Source organism: Trachinotus anak, unplaced genomic scaffold (genome assembly GCF_046630095.1).
Source record: "Trachinotus anak isolate AG129_WGS33_773 ecotype Australia unplaced genomic scaffold, CSIRO_AGI_Tana_v1 ptg000026l, whole genome shotgun sequence".
In the NCBI taxonomy this organism is placed as follows: domain Eukaryota; kingdom Metazoa; phylum Chordata; class Actinopteri; order Carangiformes; family Carangidae; genus Trachinotus; species Trachinotus anak.
This window is the reverse complement of record NW_027273877.1, coordinates 1497102-1511371: the sequence shown is the minus strand read 5'-3', so window position 1 is coordinate 1511371 and position 14270 is coordinate 1497102. Positions and strand designations below refer to the sequence as shown.

At 41.9% G+C, this 14270-nt stretch overlaps 2 protein-coding genes across 5 annotated transcripts in view; one reads left to right on the top strand and one right to left on the bottom strand.

The window, feature by feature from the left end:
* Positions 1 to 14270, bottom strand: part of gpd2 (glycerol-3-phosphate dehydrogenase 2 (mitochondrial)) — a 34049-nt gene that overhangs the window by 13435 nt on the left and 6344 nt on the right. The window contains exons 1-7 of one of the 4 annotated variants that reach the window (XM_071464870.1): positions 9198 to 9737; positions 5770 to 5876; positions 4339 to 4347; positions 2572 to 2743; positions 2013 to 2137; positions 1827 to 1924; positions 1565 to 1728 (exon numbers count right to left, since the gene is read on the bottom strand). In XM_071464870.1, coding sequence (XP_071320971.1) covers positions 1565 to 1728; positions 1827 to 1924; positions 2013 to 2137; positions 2572 to 2743; positions 4339 to 4347; positions 5770 to 5871 — 670 coding nt within the window. In that variant the 5' untranslated portion in view covers positions 5872 to 5876; positions 9198 to 9737. Of the gene's footprint in view, positions 1 to 1564; positions 1729 to 1826; positions 1925 to 2012; positions 2138 to 2571; positions 2744 to 4338; positions 4348 to 5769; positions 5877 to 9197; positions 9738 to 14270 lie in introns of those variants that run through there. The other 3 variants (XM_071464868.1, XM_071464871.1, XM_071464869.1) reach the window with 3 other exon arrangements.
* On the top strand, positions 10726 to 14086 carry LOC139609871 (nuclear receptor subfamily 4 group A member 2-like). The gene is made up of 4 exons (XM_071464872.1): positions 10726 to 11823; positions 12808 to 12937; positions 13071 to 13228; positions 13336 to 14086. The coding sequence occupies exons 1-4, from the start codon at positions 10951 to 10953 to the stop codon at positions 13537 to 13539; spliced, it is 1365 nt and encodes a 454-aa protein (XP_071320973.1). The 5' UTR covers positions 10726 to 10950; the 3' UTR covers positions 13540 to 14086.

Here is a 14270-nt window from a genome sequence, read left to right as displayed (position 1 = left end):
ATACAGTGTGCAACTTCACATTCACTCTGTCAATAAAACACAAATAAAAGCATCTGCCACAATATTACTGTAAAATGAAGTATTTTTGTTTCATGAAAACAACCAATAGTCAGAATGAAAGTTTGGGACCAAATTGCTCAAGTTATATCCTTTTAAAACAGCACAGATGTTTCATTTTCTGGTAGTCATCGCACCAGAGCAACAGAAACTGCTGAACACCATAAATAAGAGACATGAAAAGCATCAGATCCAAAAGAAAACGGCTACCTGTTATGACCGGACAGGACGAGCTGATACTCAGTGAAGCCTACAGTAACAGACACATCACCCGCAGACACAAAGTTGTTATTTTCAGTGGCGGAGAGGAAACAATGCCCGGGGCGTGAATCTCCTCACGCTCAGCTGGACACTCAGCATATGTCTGGCTCTCCTCCGCACCCATCCAGGGAACACACAACCTTTACTGCCACAGGGAGGAGAGGGCATCCTACCAGCCTGTCAACACATTTCGCCAGGGACCAGTGGACATGTGAACGCCACCGGGAAGATTTACATCTGAGGCCTGTTCTTACGGAGTGTAATCTTTAATCTCCTGTTTGGTTTCATCACAAAATTTCTACACAATTTCTATCATATGACAATTTATTCAGACACACGCCCACTTCATTTAAAATCTGCACTGTTAAAATCCGCCTCCTGATCCGTTTTTGTTCAGTTTTTCTCTACTTTTAACCAGCAATGCCATACAATTAAAATATATTGTGATGTTCAGGATATGTGGAGCTGCCTTCGATCTGCATGTGAGTAGTACTGTGTATGTTTAAAGATGTTTTTTTTAGCCTGAACGTGATGATTCTCAGGCATGTTCTTGTAAAGAGCGCATTATGGACGTTCATTCAAGATGGACATCAGTCGTACTCATATCTTCAGAGAGTGTAAGTCACATATATAAAAATACATTTTATATAATCACGTACAAAATGTGCGTATGTGTGTATCAAGTCTGAGAAATGAAAAAGGAGTGTGATTTGTGGGAGCTAAAGATTTAAAACAAATCAATGTCTGAATTTCGGATTAATTTTCGAGACGAGTCAGGTGAACTCATTGTTTCTGATTATCTTCTTTGCCTTTAAACATCTCCTGAGCCTCTGATCTGTTTTATGACACCCCCTGGGAGGCTTTGGCTGTGCTACAAGAATAACATATTTTAAAAATATTCAAGGGACACCGAGGCATTTTGAAAACAGAAACCATGTTTTCACAGGGTTTCAAGACTGTTTATGTCATCACATTTGCTCACAGTTACACAGTTCTACTTTAGACCATTATGATCTTATAATTTTCATCAATCCATCACTGGCTGACTGATTTAAGTCAGTGCCAGTGTCAGGAGCAAGAAGGGAAAACAACAAGAATGACTCAGCTGCTTTGTTCATGTTTACAGAAAATAAAGAGATAAAAAATGAATCAACAAACGAAGCGATTACTGTCCACACATCATGGTGTCTATGTGAAAACATCCAAATTAAAGCAAAGCCAAGCAAACGAGGGATCACTGACTCACCGTCGTAGTAGACGATTGCTCCCACCAGCTTGTCCTTCTTCAGCATGGGGAACAGCTCCAAGGCCTTGGTCTTACTGAGGACGTAGCTGCTTTTCAAGCACTGAATCCCAGACACCAGGTCGTACATCTTGATCCCTGCCCAGTAGTAAGGCAACTGCCACCATCTGGGTGATTAACACACATTTAAAAGCATTATGCTATGGTTCGTTTTTGCTGCATTCACTTGTGTCATTTCCTCTTATTTTATGAGTCCGACACTTACTTGTAAACAGGAAGCATTATGGGTAGCGGTGCTGATAGGTGAGGTGCAATCTCCAGGAGGTTGGCACGCTCGTGCAGGGCCTCTTTCACCATCATGTACTGTTTGTAAAATGAGAACAAAAAGGTGATGAGAGAAAATTGGGTACCCGCTGAGATGTAGGAGGAGAATAAAAAGATGAAGAGGAACCTGTTCGTAGTCCAGCTGCATGATGGCCTTCTGAAGATAGCGCACTCCACCGTGGATTAGCTTGGTACTCCTGCTGCTCGTCCCTGAAGAGAAGTCGCTTCTCTCTACGAGGGCAGTCTTGAGGTCTGAGGGAAATCAGACAATATAAGCTAATACACTTGTGCAGTTTATTAATAATTAATAAAACATACTGTAAAATAAAATATTAAAATTACACCTGTGAATTCATATAATATAAATTTATAAATATAAATAATAAAAAAATACACTTAAATTCATTATCACAATAAAGATCTTGTCCTATTTAATAATATAATTTATCATGATAATTTTCCTATGCAAACTAATGAATAATAATACAGTTGTATAAATATCTAACAAACATTGCTCTAATAGTTGAGTGTGTTTTCAGTAGCAGTTTAGAGTGTGTTACCAGCCTGTGAGGCGTTTCCCCGCCTTCAATCATAACCCAATAAGGACAATCACAGAGCTGGAAACCTGTTACATCCCAGGAGAGAGATGTGCTTGAAAGTAGAAGAGCTGCTGACGGTGAGCTTACTGCGTGTGACAGCGTCTAAGGCACATCCTGCACCCGTGGCCCCTCCTCCGACAATCAGAACGTCAAACTCCTCTGTGGTTTTCAGCGCTGTGAGCTGGGCCTGCCGAGAGGGAAGCTCGTCCGCATAGGGAATCTTCAGTTCTGCTTCTGCTGCCACGTGGGCTAACCGAGCCTGGATGCGACAGATACACACACACCCACACAAATACAATGAGAACAGAAGCTTTCGTGACTCAAAGATCGCTCTGAGTTCCTTATATTGTGCAAATCAGCAGGTTTTTATGTTAATTTCTATGTTAAACTCTATTTTAAAATCTTTAAAACACATATAGCAACACTTTCCTTGAGGTGCATTTTGAAACATTATAAGCACAATGCATACACATCCACAGTGCCATGTGTTTATGCATTATTCCTGCATTATAATCACCTCATAAAATAACATGATATAATGACTTGTAATCATTTTCATACATTATGGATTTGGTGTGACTGTGTAATGAGATTACTGTAAGACATACGGTTGTATGCTTTACTGTGTTGTAATGGATGGAATATAATGTACATTCAGAGGCATGATGACTAGAAATGTATTTATTACTGTCATAATGACTGAGTGATGTGAAGCCTGCAGCACTGATCAGTCCCTCAAAAGTGGAGAAATGATCTTCTGATTGGCTGATTTGTTTTCTGAGTTATCCAATAAAGTACAGCAGATTTCAGTCAAACACTCAGAGAAACCAAATCCTGCAAGGTTGGATGGTGGATCCAGGTGGGCGGTGACTGTTTAGTTGTGACATCACAAAGTTCAGGAAGTCCTGATGGCTTGTTTTAAGGCTCAGTTTCTGAATACAGGCTGTGTGCATTTCTCTACTTTCACAGTATTAATATAGAACCTAGACCTGCTTTATAATCAAAAACACATGGACATCTACCTTTATACAATATGGGACCTTTTAATATATTTTGCAGGACTTCTACTTGAAACAGAGTAATCGGTTTTCAAAAGATTGGTCTTCTGAGGCTGTTCTTAGCAGAAAGGGAGAATATAATGTGCTTAAAATGTCTCATTTTCAAGTGAAGTGTTGCTAAAAAAAAAAAGACATATCCTTGATGTGATCAATTGCAAAGCAAATATTGCCAAGGGTTGCTAGCGGCTGCAACATGCTGCTCAACTTTGCAAAACCCACAAAATAAATCTAATGCCAGTCTCTGAACATCATTTATAGCCATTGTTTGATTAGCAAAATAATTACTTTAAAGAAATAATCACAACTTCAATAAAAAAAAAAACCACACAGCTCCACTCTGATAGGAGGATGTGGGATTTCACTTCTAATGAAATATTTATTCATTTTTCTATTTAGCAGTTCAGGCTAAATGATTGCATCAAGCTGCTTTGAAGCCACCACGGCATTTGACTTGCAAATAGTAGCAGGCATTTGTAATTTAGGCCTGCAACCGCAAACAAGACGATGATATAATCATTGTCTATTTTTGATGATGCATACAGACAAACACCGCCACAGAATTAAGTCCCAGCGTGCCCCCCGTAATCAAGTTAAGTCAGTGAATGGCACAGCAAGGCCCATGCTAATAGCCAATCGGCCGCTGTCTTGAAATCTTCTCCAAACCATATGCCCTTGCTAAAGGAGACAAGACGGACATTCATCTCATCAGCATTGTAATTACTGGGATTAGACGCATGCATGATTACAAACTATTGTGAAAATAATTATATTTCATCAGGATCGACTTCTTGCTTACCAATCCATGCTTGGTTGAGAGGACGACGATGGGCAAGAGAAGACAATATCGTGCCAGGACACAAAACAGAGTTCACATTAGGTTGCACAGTCAAATAAAGTCTGGTATGTAGTTGAGCGGCGTGCCTAAAATAGGCCTACATCAGGTCAAAGGTCAGGGGGAAACACAGCTGCTTGTCCATCTCAAATGAAGCAAAGCCGTGTGGTTATGTACTGCATGTGTTCATGAAGATGATCAGTGGCTGAGTTTGAGGCTTGACAATAAGACAAACACCAGTTTCTATCAAGGCCAGCGCTCTCAGCGTCACCAGTCAGGAGGCGAGACACTAACGTCAGACCTCGACCACCATTAAAACTTTGCCTGTTGCTCTGTAAGCACCTGGATTTTTCTCATTCCTCAGGTTTATGGTGTTGTCCACATACACTGTCAAGCAGCTAAACATCATTTGGAGAATGCACTCTGTCCAAATACTCTGGCTGGCTGTTTAAGAGCAAAATAGTTCAAAAGTGTCAATATACAAGATATTTACAGGGTTTACCAAATTAAATTTCCTTTTAATACAACATAGAATGCAATTTGATATCTACTGGCCAAAGTTAAACGACTAAGTGCATGAATTTATTGACATTTATTTAAAAAAAAACTGTGAGTGTTATCCAACTGTGTGCATGTCTAATATCCTTAATTAATTGTTAAACACAACCTGGACCTGGGTAAGCAGCAGAAAATGGACAAGTGAATGGATGAATGGATGAAAGGATGAAGCAACTAAAAAGTGACATTTGTTTAAGGTTCATATAAGAATTTTATATAAGTTCCCAGTTCAGGAATAATGGTTAAAAGTTAACAGCTTCAAATTAACCATACACATATTTACCTGCAAAATGATGTAGGCGGAGTTTGAATATATCTATTACATATAAAAAAACACTGGTGACAAACATTTGACTTCATTAGTTCACTTTAAAAGGCCAAATATTAAACAGCCAAACCTCCAAGGGCTCAAATCCTTTTATTTTTACCCTTTGTTGCACCAGAAACTAGAAGAAAAACATTTAGACACTAAAACCTGCAGGTACAAGAAATACGTTCGTTTTATCATTATTTCTAAGCAGATTATGATCCAGTGCAAGTCCACTGATGCCTCCTGCAAACAGCAAACACATTCCAGACACTAGACAGGACATGCCTTGAAAAGCGGCCCCTCCCTATTTTCAAGAAAAGAGAAAAACTATTCTTTAATGATACTGTTTTCATGCCCAGAATCTGGAAGTATATTAAGTTTCACTCTGAGTTTAACAGCTGCCAGAGTAGAAAACCATCTGAAGCAGCATATACAGGAGGCCACTATTCAAACTTAATTCATGGAACGGGAAACAAATGAAACATTTGCTTATACAAACTCAGAGGTGACATCTTTCATCAACTCACCTGTGTCTTCCTGTACTCGATTAGTTGTGAGAGGCCGAAAACAGTGGCGACGGCCCCGCCCCCTATGATCGCCATCTTCTTCAGAGCTTTCCTGAATGCCATTGGCCCTGCAGAGACAGTAAAGTGCAGCAGTGAGGACACAGAGCAGGGACACCCAGTTTATAAGGCTCCGACACGGCAGGTGATCATGTGAATTAGGCATGCAAGCTTAAGGGAGGGAGCACTGTATGCTAGGAGAGAGAGACTGGGGGGGGGGGGGGGGGGGGGCTGTAACACCAGGACAAAAGTTCACGTGAAGAAGAAGTGGCGAGGCAGAGGAATGCTGCCTGTGTGTGCTGATGTCACCTGTGACACAGAATAAAGAGAAACTTTCATTACTCAGTGAACTGTTACCGTGACAATTTCATTAATATATTACACATCTTCATCTAAAGCTGCAACTAACGATTATTTTCATTATCATATCATGTCCAAAAACCAAAGGCATTCAGTTTACAATCACATAAAAAAGAGAAAAAGCCGAAAATTATCACATTTGAGAAGAAGGAACCATCAGATGTTTGACAAATGACTTAGAAGTTTTACTTTTTGTGTCTTATTATTATAAAATGTATACTTTTTTAACAGTTTGTCAATTAAATCAATAAATAAGCACCTAAAGGACACCACATTCCCCCTGGTAACCTGTGATGGTCATTTATTCAGTATCATTTTTGACATTTAAAATACTACATGATCAGACAAATTGATTAATTGAAAACACTAACCGACAGCTTAATCAATAACAAAAACGATTGGTTAGTTTGGAACTCTTGCAAAATCATTATGCATGTCCAATGATGCAGTAGTACCACATTTAATTCACTATGCTTTGATAATTAGCTCTTGTGTGCGATGCATTTTCATATTTTGCAGTAATACAGGACACCTAAAGATTAGCTGAATTGGTATCAGGGCCAATACTGACCTTATCAAGATGATCGGGTTTGGTCTGATGTGACCAATCAACATTAAACACAGTTACCACAGTCATACAGTTTCTCAATGTCATTAAAATTGTTTCTTCACTATAAGTTATATTCATTGAAGACATTTCCAAGTAGGGGAAAAAGTGCAAAGCAGTAAATTACCCATCTAATGTCAAGAGTAAGACAGGTCAGAGAAAATGTATTCATAGACTGGCCAGATTTTACACCAAACAGCAAACAAACTCAGCATTATCTTGTTAGAAATAAACATTAAAATAATAATATAATAGTATATTTTCAGTTAGGATACTGTTTCCACAGCCTCTTAATGACCCTGTGTTCCATAACGAGCAGAACATGATACCAGCCCTGTCTGGGAGGGTGGAGGGCCTCAATTCCCACCGGGGGCAGCCCAAAAAAGTATTTGCATTCCCACTCTAATGCATTTTTAAAGGTTTACTGGGAGGGGCATACGCTGAAGCAGATTCTAATGCATTTTAATAAAACACAGCTACAGATGGCACAAATGTCAATTAGCAGTTCGGTCTAACAAATGACCTATGACGAGTAGCCTGCTACTGTGTCAGCCAATACTAGCACCAAAATCAGTATCATATTTCTACTGCCAACTTTTAACCAAATTATAAATTGTTGTATGTCATTTTACACAACTTTTAAACTGCAACAATCATTTGCTTTAAAATTATCACAAAATAAGCAAAGTCTGACCTGTTTGGACCCAAATGACTGAAAAAAAAAAAAAAGCACATCGAGTGGGATGACGACTGCGCAAGCCGAGCAAATAATTACTTACCTTGGTTTAGCAAAAGCAGATTATTTTATTGCTCGTTGTAAAGACATTAAAGCAAATTCTCCACAGAACTGTAAGTGCACGACATCACCCGTCGCAGCACAACTGCTCGTGTTAGGTGCTAAAGCTGCGAGCTCCAGTATATGACCATATGACTGAAATAATTATAGCTCTCTCCCAGTATAGCTGTAACGAGTATAGAAGAGCTTTCATGTCCCCTCATGGTTGAAAGTGTGTCAGGAGCAAGAATAAAAACCTGAATCAGGGATTATTAATACAATATATGAACTAGTTATATGAAAAATCCAAACCTCAGTGTGTTTTTAGGTCTTCTTGTTTACTTTTACTCTTTGATTAGACGGTTCCAGGTTCAAATCTAAATTCTGTTTCAGTCTAGGCTTAACAGTTAGTTGCATCCCCAAGTAAATTCATTAGTAATTATTAGTAATTCCCCATTTTCACTGTTCATTTACAAAAAAGAAATAAATGACTCAGGAAATATCAAATCAAAGATTAAGTAATCAGGGTTACTAATGTTTACAATGTTCACTGTTTGAATGTTAGTAGCACAGGCTGCATGCAAAGTTTAAGATTCGGGCAACGATGGCATATTTTGTTAAATGAAAGGAGCTTTTACTCACATTTCTAGTTTATGTTCGCCATACTTACATCAGCACTATAACTGAACATTTTCCACCAATCCCCAGCCCCTACATTGTGCACAGGCCTTCCAACAATCAGCAGCATACCACAGACTTTCACACCCCTTCACAGGCTGCTCATTACTGAACACTATAAAGGCCAAATATGACAATAATTAGCCCTGAGGACCCCCTGTGACAGGACTTTGCTGATGTGTAGTTAAGCCAGCTGAACCACAGGGCTGTCTAATTGTTGTGAGTGACACTGAAGCACTAATAGACGGCTCTTCCTCCTCATGGTGATGCTGGGACACCCCCCTCCTCTTTCTCACTTTGGGAAATAACAAGTCAAAGTGTCCTCACTTACATCAGCCTGCAGACTCATTGTGAGTCAGCAGAGGGGGGGTACAGGAGGGAGGGGGTTTCCTGGCATTAATGTGGACTGTAGGAAACACATGGCGAAACTCCATAGGAATTTTTGCTTTTTTAAAATGCATGTTTAGATAAGGATTAGGAGCCCTGTTTGTCATAAATGTAAGAGACAGACATTTAACAGCAGCCGGTTGTGATGCATTTATGAGGCTTTATTGCTCCATTATCTCTCAGCACACAAGAGGAAGTCGGTGTTATTTCTAACTGGCATCTTGCTGTGGATTAAAATGTCAGCCCAGTTTGGTCTTTGAGGAAAACCAACAAGCAGCTTCGTCTTAACACACGAAAAAGCTCTTTACGTGATAAAAAGACGAGTTATACAGTTACAGGGATAACTTACCTTTTTTTTTTTACGATAAATAAACAAAATATACATATTAATTTGGCATGTCCTTGGCTGTAACTGAGTAGTAGAGGCCGTCATTTCACAGGTGCTAGCAAGGAAACACTTGCAGATGTTGCTCCGCTTTTTTTTTTTTTTGGCTCTCTGCCAAAAAACACAGGGTTAAATAATCTTTCGACAGCTTTTAAAACGTCCGAAAGACACCGGGCGACACAACAGACATTCCCACTTACAGGATTTCTTGTTTCGGGGCTGAGTAAACCTCGCTCGGAGCGATGCAGGGCGGCGACTGAGCGCATCGGTTGTTGTCCGAGCCCGGAGCCTCCGTCTGACAGTTACAAACCCGGAAATGGAGCCGCTGCGAGTGACGTCGCGGAGAGCCAATCAGAACGCCGCACTCGGCTACGCGTTCGAATAAAGGCGGGGCTATGTTGTTGACGTAAGATTAGGGTGAGGTTGCACAACACTGGCCTTCCCTCCATCCTCTCTTCCTTCAGGATAATAATAAAAAGAGAGAAGTGGCACCAGCTGTCGTTTTCTCCGTCTTTCAGCATTGGATGGATTACTGAACGGGCCCAAGCGCAGGGGTCCTGCAAAACATAGCAACAGACCTGCAAAAAGCCTCATGACAACAACAAATTAATGTAAAATAACTGCACAGAGATGCAAAAATGACCACGAAAGACAAATGAAACAGACATGCAGGGATGCAAAAGACACTAATTAATCACCAAGTGATGCAACGTGCATCCACAAAGATGCAGAGCTGCAGAGAAATGAACATGAAGAGATGCAAAACGACACAAAAGACAAGGGAGACCACAAAAAGACGCAAAACGACCACAAGGGCCCTTTTACAGGTCCCTTCCCAGGGGCCTTTTGCCTCCTAATCCGTCCTTGCTTTTAGCACAGGAGGCATGGAGAAAAAACAAAACACAAAACCCTGCAGCAGATAAATAAATTTTAATATTTCATACGAAACAAGTGTGAAAAGTTGCAAAATTATAATACTAATTAAAGAACAGCTTAAATATGACTCTTATCAGTAAACGGCTGCACTTTGAAATCTAATATGTTACCAAAATACATCTGCTCATAACAGTCACGGGTCCAATACTTTATTCAATAACAATAAAATGCCCAAAATATGACGCAGACTGCAAGAAAGTGGGCCACAAGCATTATTTCCAAATTACATGAACCACTTTCTGTGCCCACACCAGTCAAAGGGCCCCACACACACTCACACAGAGACACACACACCACTCCACCCCTCTGTGGCTTGTGCGTAATAGGGTTTGGCAGAGGGTGCGCACCACGTAAACAAAAGCACATTGTCGGTGTCACTGGCAGTCAGTCTGCAAGCCAAGAGTGGGAGAAGTGAACAGTCATTTCCTTTGCTCTCCGGACAGCGAGTGGACTTTTCTGGTCGCAGCTAAAGCTTTGATAGATCCACAAGCACCGCTGCAGCAGAGATGGGATTATACATCACACTTTTCCTGCACTGGGAGGAGGTTTAAGGTATTGCATATTCTACTTTTTCTCTACTCATTTATGAAGAAATCAACGGCTTCGTGTCAGTGTTAAGCCTTCAAGTGACGCTCTGATGTTTTTTGTTTAATACCAGAAAAACTCTAGCGGGAAATAACATCCTCTGAAACATCAGACAACTTAAGCCTTAAGGTAATAACCCATTCAGTTCAGGTCTTTATGCTGTTGCTCTGGATGCTGCAGAATAAGCCCTTTAAGTCTATTCAGCATGGCTATATCTTCCTCTCGAGGGAAAAACGTACAGGCTGCACAACTTGTTTTCAGCTGACTTTTTATATTAATTCCACGGTAAAATGATAAAGAAAATATTTTTAAAAAACCGGTTTAATACTGGGCATATTTTCATTTTTGTTAAAGTAAAAGAACTAAAATACTTTAACGCATCAGACCAATTTACCAACTTGCACACTTTGTCTACCTCCGACTGAGTGCATCATGTCCATGTCTGCAGGGACCATGCCGTGTGTCCAGACCCAGTGCGGCTCCTCTCCTCAAGGAGCCTGCCCGGCCTCCCAGAGCGCCGGCGGAGAGCGCAGCTGCGACTTCCTCACCCCGGAGTTTGTCAAGTTCAGCATGGACCTTACTAACAGTGAAATCTCTGCTGCAACGTCGGGCCCCGGTTTTGGCCCTTTGGCGGACTCCTACAGCTCCGGCTACGACGTGAAGCCCCCATGCCTCTTCCAGATGTCAGTCCAGGGGGAGCTTCCGTGCGTCAAGGTGGAGGATGCGCACGGCTGTCCGCGGTATCAGCCGAACCCGCAGCCCTCTCACCAGTCCGAGGAGCTGCTCCCCTCCCCGGGCTCCGTTTATTATTACCGCCCTCCGTCGCCGCACACCGCCATCGCGTCCAGCTTCCAAACCCCCCCGGGACACCTCTGGGATGACTCCGGCTCTCTGTACAGTTTTCGACAAGACTATTTGGCTGCCGCGCACAGGAAAAGCGCGCTATCCAGATTTTCTCTATTTTCCCTCAAACACGCACAGCACGGCGGCCAAAGCTTGTCCACCTGCCAGATGAAATTTGACGGAACTCTCCACCTGTCTATGAACCTGGACGCAGCCGGAGCGCACCAGCCGCTGGACACTCCCGGGGTTTTGGGTTCTGCCGGGCTGGGGAAAAACCCCGGTGTGGGATTCCCCCACCCGCTCCATCTCGCCCACGGTCACCACTTTATGGATTACCAGACTTCTTCCGCCCCCAGCAGAGGACCGCTGAGCACGGAGGGGCTGTGCGCGGTGTGCGGGGACAACGCAGCCTGCCAGCACTACGGAGTGCGCACCTGCGAGGGCTGCAAGGGCTTCTTCAAGGTTTGTTCTCAATGCAACTTTATTCAAAGCTGCATGAAAAGAAAACCACAGTTTAACTGGGAATTCTGCAGCTGATGGACATGGACATGCAGACACTAAAAAGTGTGAATGGATTAATGCAAGGCAACAAATCTCTGTCAAAATTATGATTCTTCACTGTCCTTTAAAAGAATCTAATCCCACTAATTTTGAGTAATAGGTTATAATGTAAAAATCCCACTGAGACTCCTGACCCGCCTCCTAAATTGGACATTACACTTCAGATGCACGTTTTGATCCCTTGACACCGGTTTTGGGCCAAATGTCCTGTATGAAAATGGCCACCAACGTGCCATGAATAAAAACCTCCCCCTTCTTCTCTCTGAAGGAGATTCCCGGGGGCGATTCTCCAAATTATGAATGACCACGACCCTGTATTTACCCAGACTGCCCTGTCCGCCTGCTGAATGCCTTATACTGCCTCAGATGGCCCACAGGAGCAAGAGTGCTGCTGTTAATTTTCAAAGGACCATTTAGGCTCTGTATGAGGAGCAATTTTTTTAAGAACCATAAAAGATAGATTTACATGAATGGCAAAGTAACTTTTCTTTGAATGGATGGATATGGGCCATTGCAGGTTCCCCATCCAAATAGATGAGATCATCCCTCACATGTTTCTGTTTTTTGCCATTTAAAGAACCATTCGAGAACAGTTCTAGAGAGACCAGTATTGTGATTTAATGACCTTTGAACTGGTATCACAGAACGTGTCCAGAAAATGTTCTTTGTTGCATGCTCAGATAATCCTATGTGTAGTTTTATAGATGATTGTAGCGAGGTTCAAAGGTGAATCTGAACCTATCTGATTAAAATTAAATATAACCTGTCGTCTCAGCTGAGTAAATATCAATTTAAACTCAAGTCTCCCAAGTGCAGGTTGGCCATTGTATTTTTTTTCACTTTGTGCACTGAAAAATATCTACATTTCTTCTTGTCTTCATGCAGCGCACAGTGCAAAAAAATGCCAAGTACGTGTGTTTGGCTGCCAAAAGCTGCCCCGTGGACAAACGCAGGAGGAACCGATGCCAATATTGCCGCTTCCAGAAGTGCCTTGCCGTGGGAATGGTCAAAGAAGGTAAATCAATACACCTTGAAACTACGTTTCATATGTGACAGTGGGGGTGAAATTATTTTACACCTGGATGAAAAAAACCCAAAGTCAAAATAAAAGCTGAAGAGTATTTCCTGTTTCTCCACATGCTCTGCAGTGGTGAGGACAGACAGTCTGAAAGGTCGAAGAGGTCGTCTGCCGTCCAAACCTAAAGCTCTTTCAGACTCGTCTTCACCCGTCAGCAGCCTCCTGAGCGCCCTCGTCAGGGCACATGTGGAGTCAAACCCTCCACCCTCCCGCCTTGACTACTCCAAAGTAATCAGAGTTTACTAGAAACACACGACATTTGCACAGAATACAGCAGTAATTGATGGTGTTCCCTGTCATTCCTACCTGATGCCACTGGTGACCTTTTGCTGCAGTTCGAGGAGAGTCCTGGAAGTCCACCGGGAGACGATGCACAGCATGTCCGGCAGTTTTACGACCTCCTGACCAGATCGATGGAGGTGATTCGAGGGTGGGCGCAGAAGATCCCAGGCTTTGCCTCCCTAACTAAACATGACCAAGACCTCCTCTTCTACTCAGCTTTCCTGGAGCTCTTTGTTTTACGACTCTCATACAGGTAATGAACAAACCTTTCATCACACACTGAGGTTCTGACTTCTGTCATTTCCCTTTTCTCAGCAAAGATTGGACAGTGCACCTAAGTCAGCAGTCAGTCCACTGCATGTAAATATGTTTGTTGATGGATCTGCCAATAAACACAACAAAATTCAGGGATGGATTTCATTTTCCAGCACTTTTGGCACTAATGACGAGTGGGTTAGAAACTCGAGGACATGGTAATTTTTTGAGAGGGAAAGCTTTGAATCATAGGGCCCAAAATTTGAAGCTACATCCTTGTTTTGAAAAACAAATGAATTTATGTGTCCGATAATAGTTTATGGATTTCTCTGCACCAGTCCTGTGCATTTATAGCCATCCCAGTCTTACAGCTTTTTACTTTTAGTACAAGCTGTCATAATGTTTCAGATCCAGCCCTGAGGATGGGAAACTGATCTTCTGTGATGGGTCGGTGTGGCACCGGCTCCAGTGCCTGAGGGGTTTTGGGGAGTGGATTGACAGCATTGTTGAATTCTCTGGCAATCTGCAGAGGATGAACCTGGACGTCTCCACCTTCTCCTGCATATGCACCCTTGCCCTAGTCACAGGTGAGATGCTCAAAGACACTTTTATTTATGATGACACCTAAGTAAACCATTTAAAGAGCAGCCCAGATTTTGCATATCTGTGGTTTTATGTTAAAAGGCAACATTTGTTCTGCATCATTTTTCCACTAATATGTGTTTTTGAAATG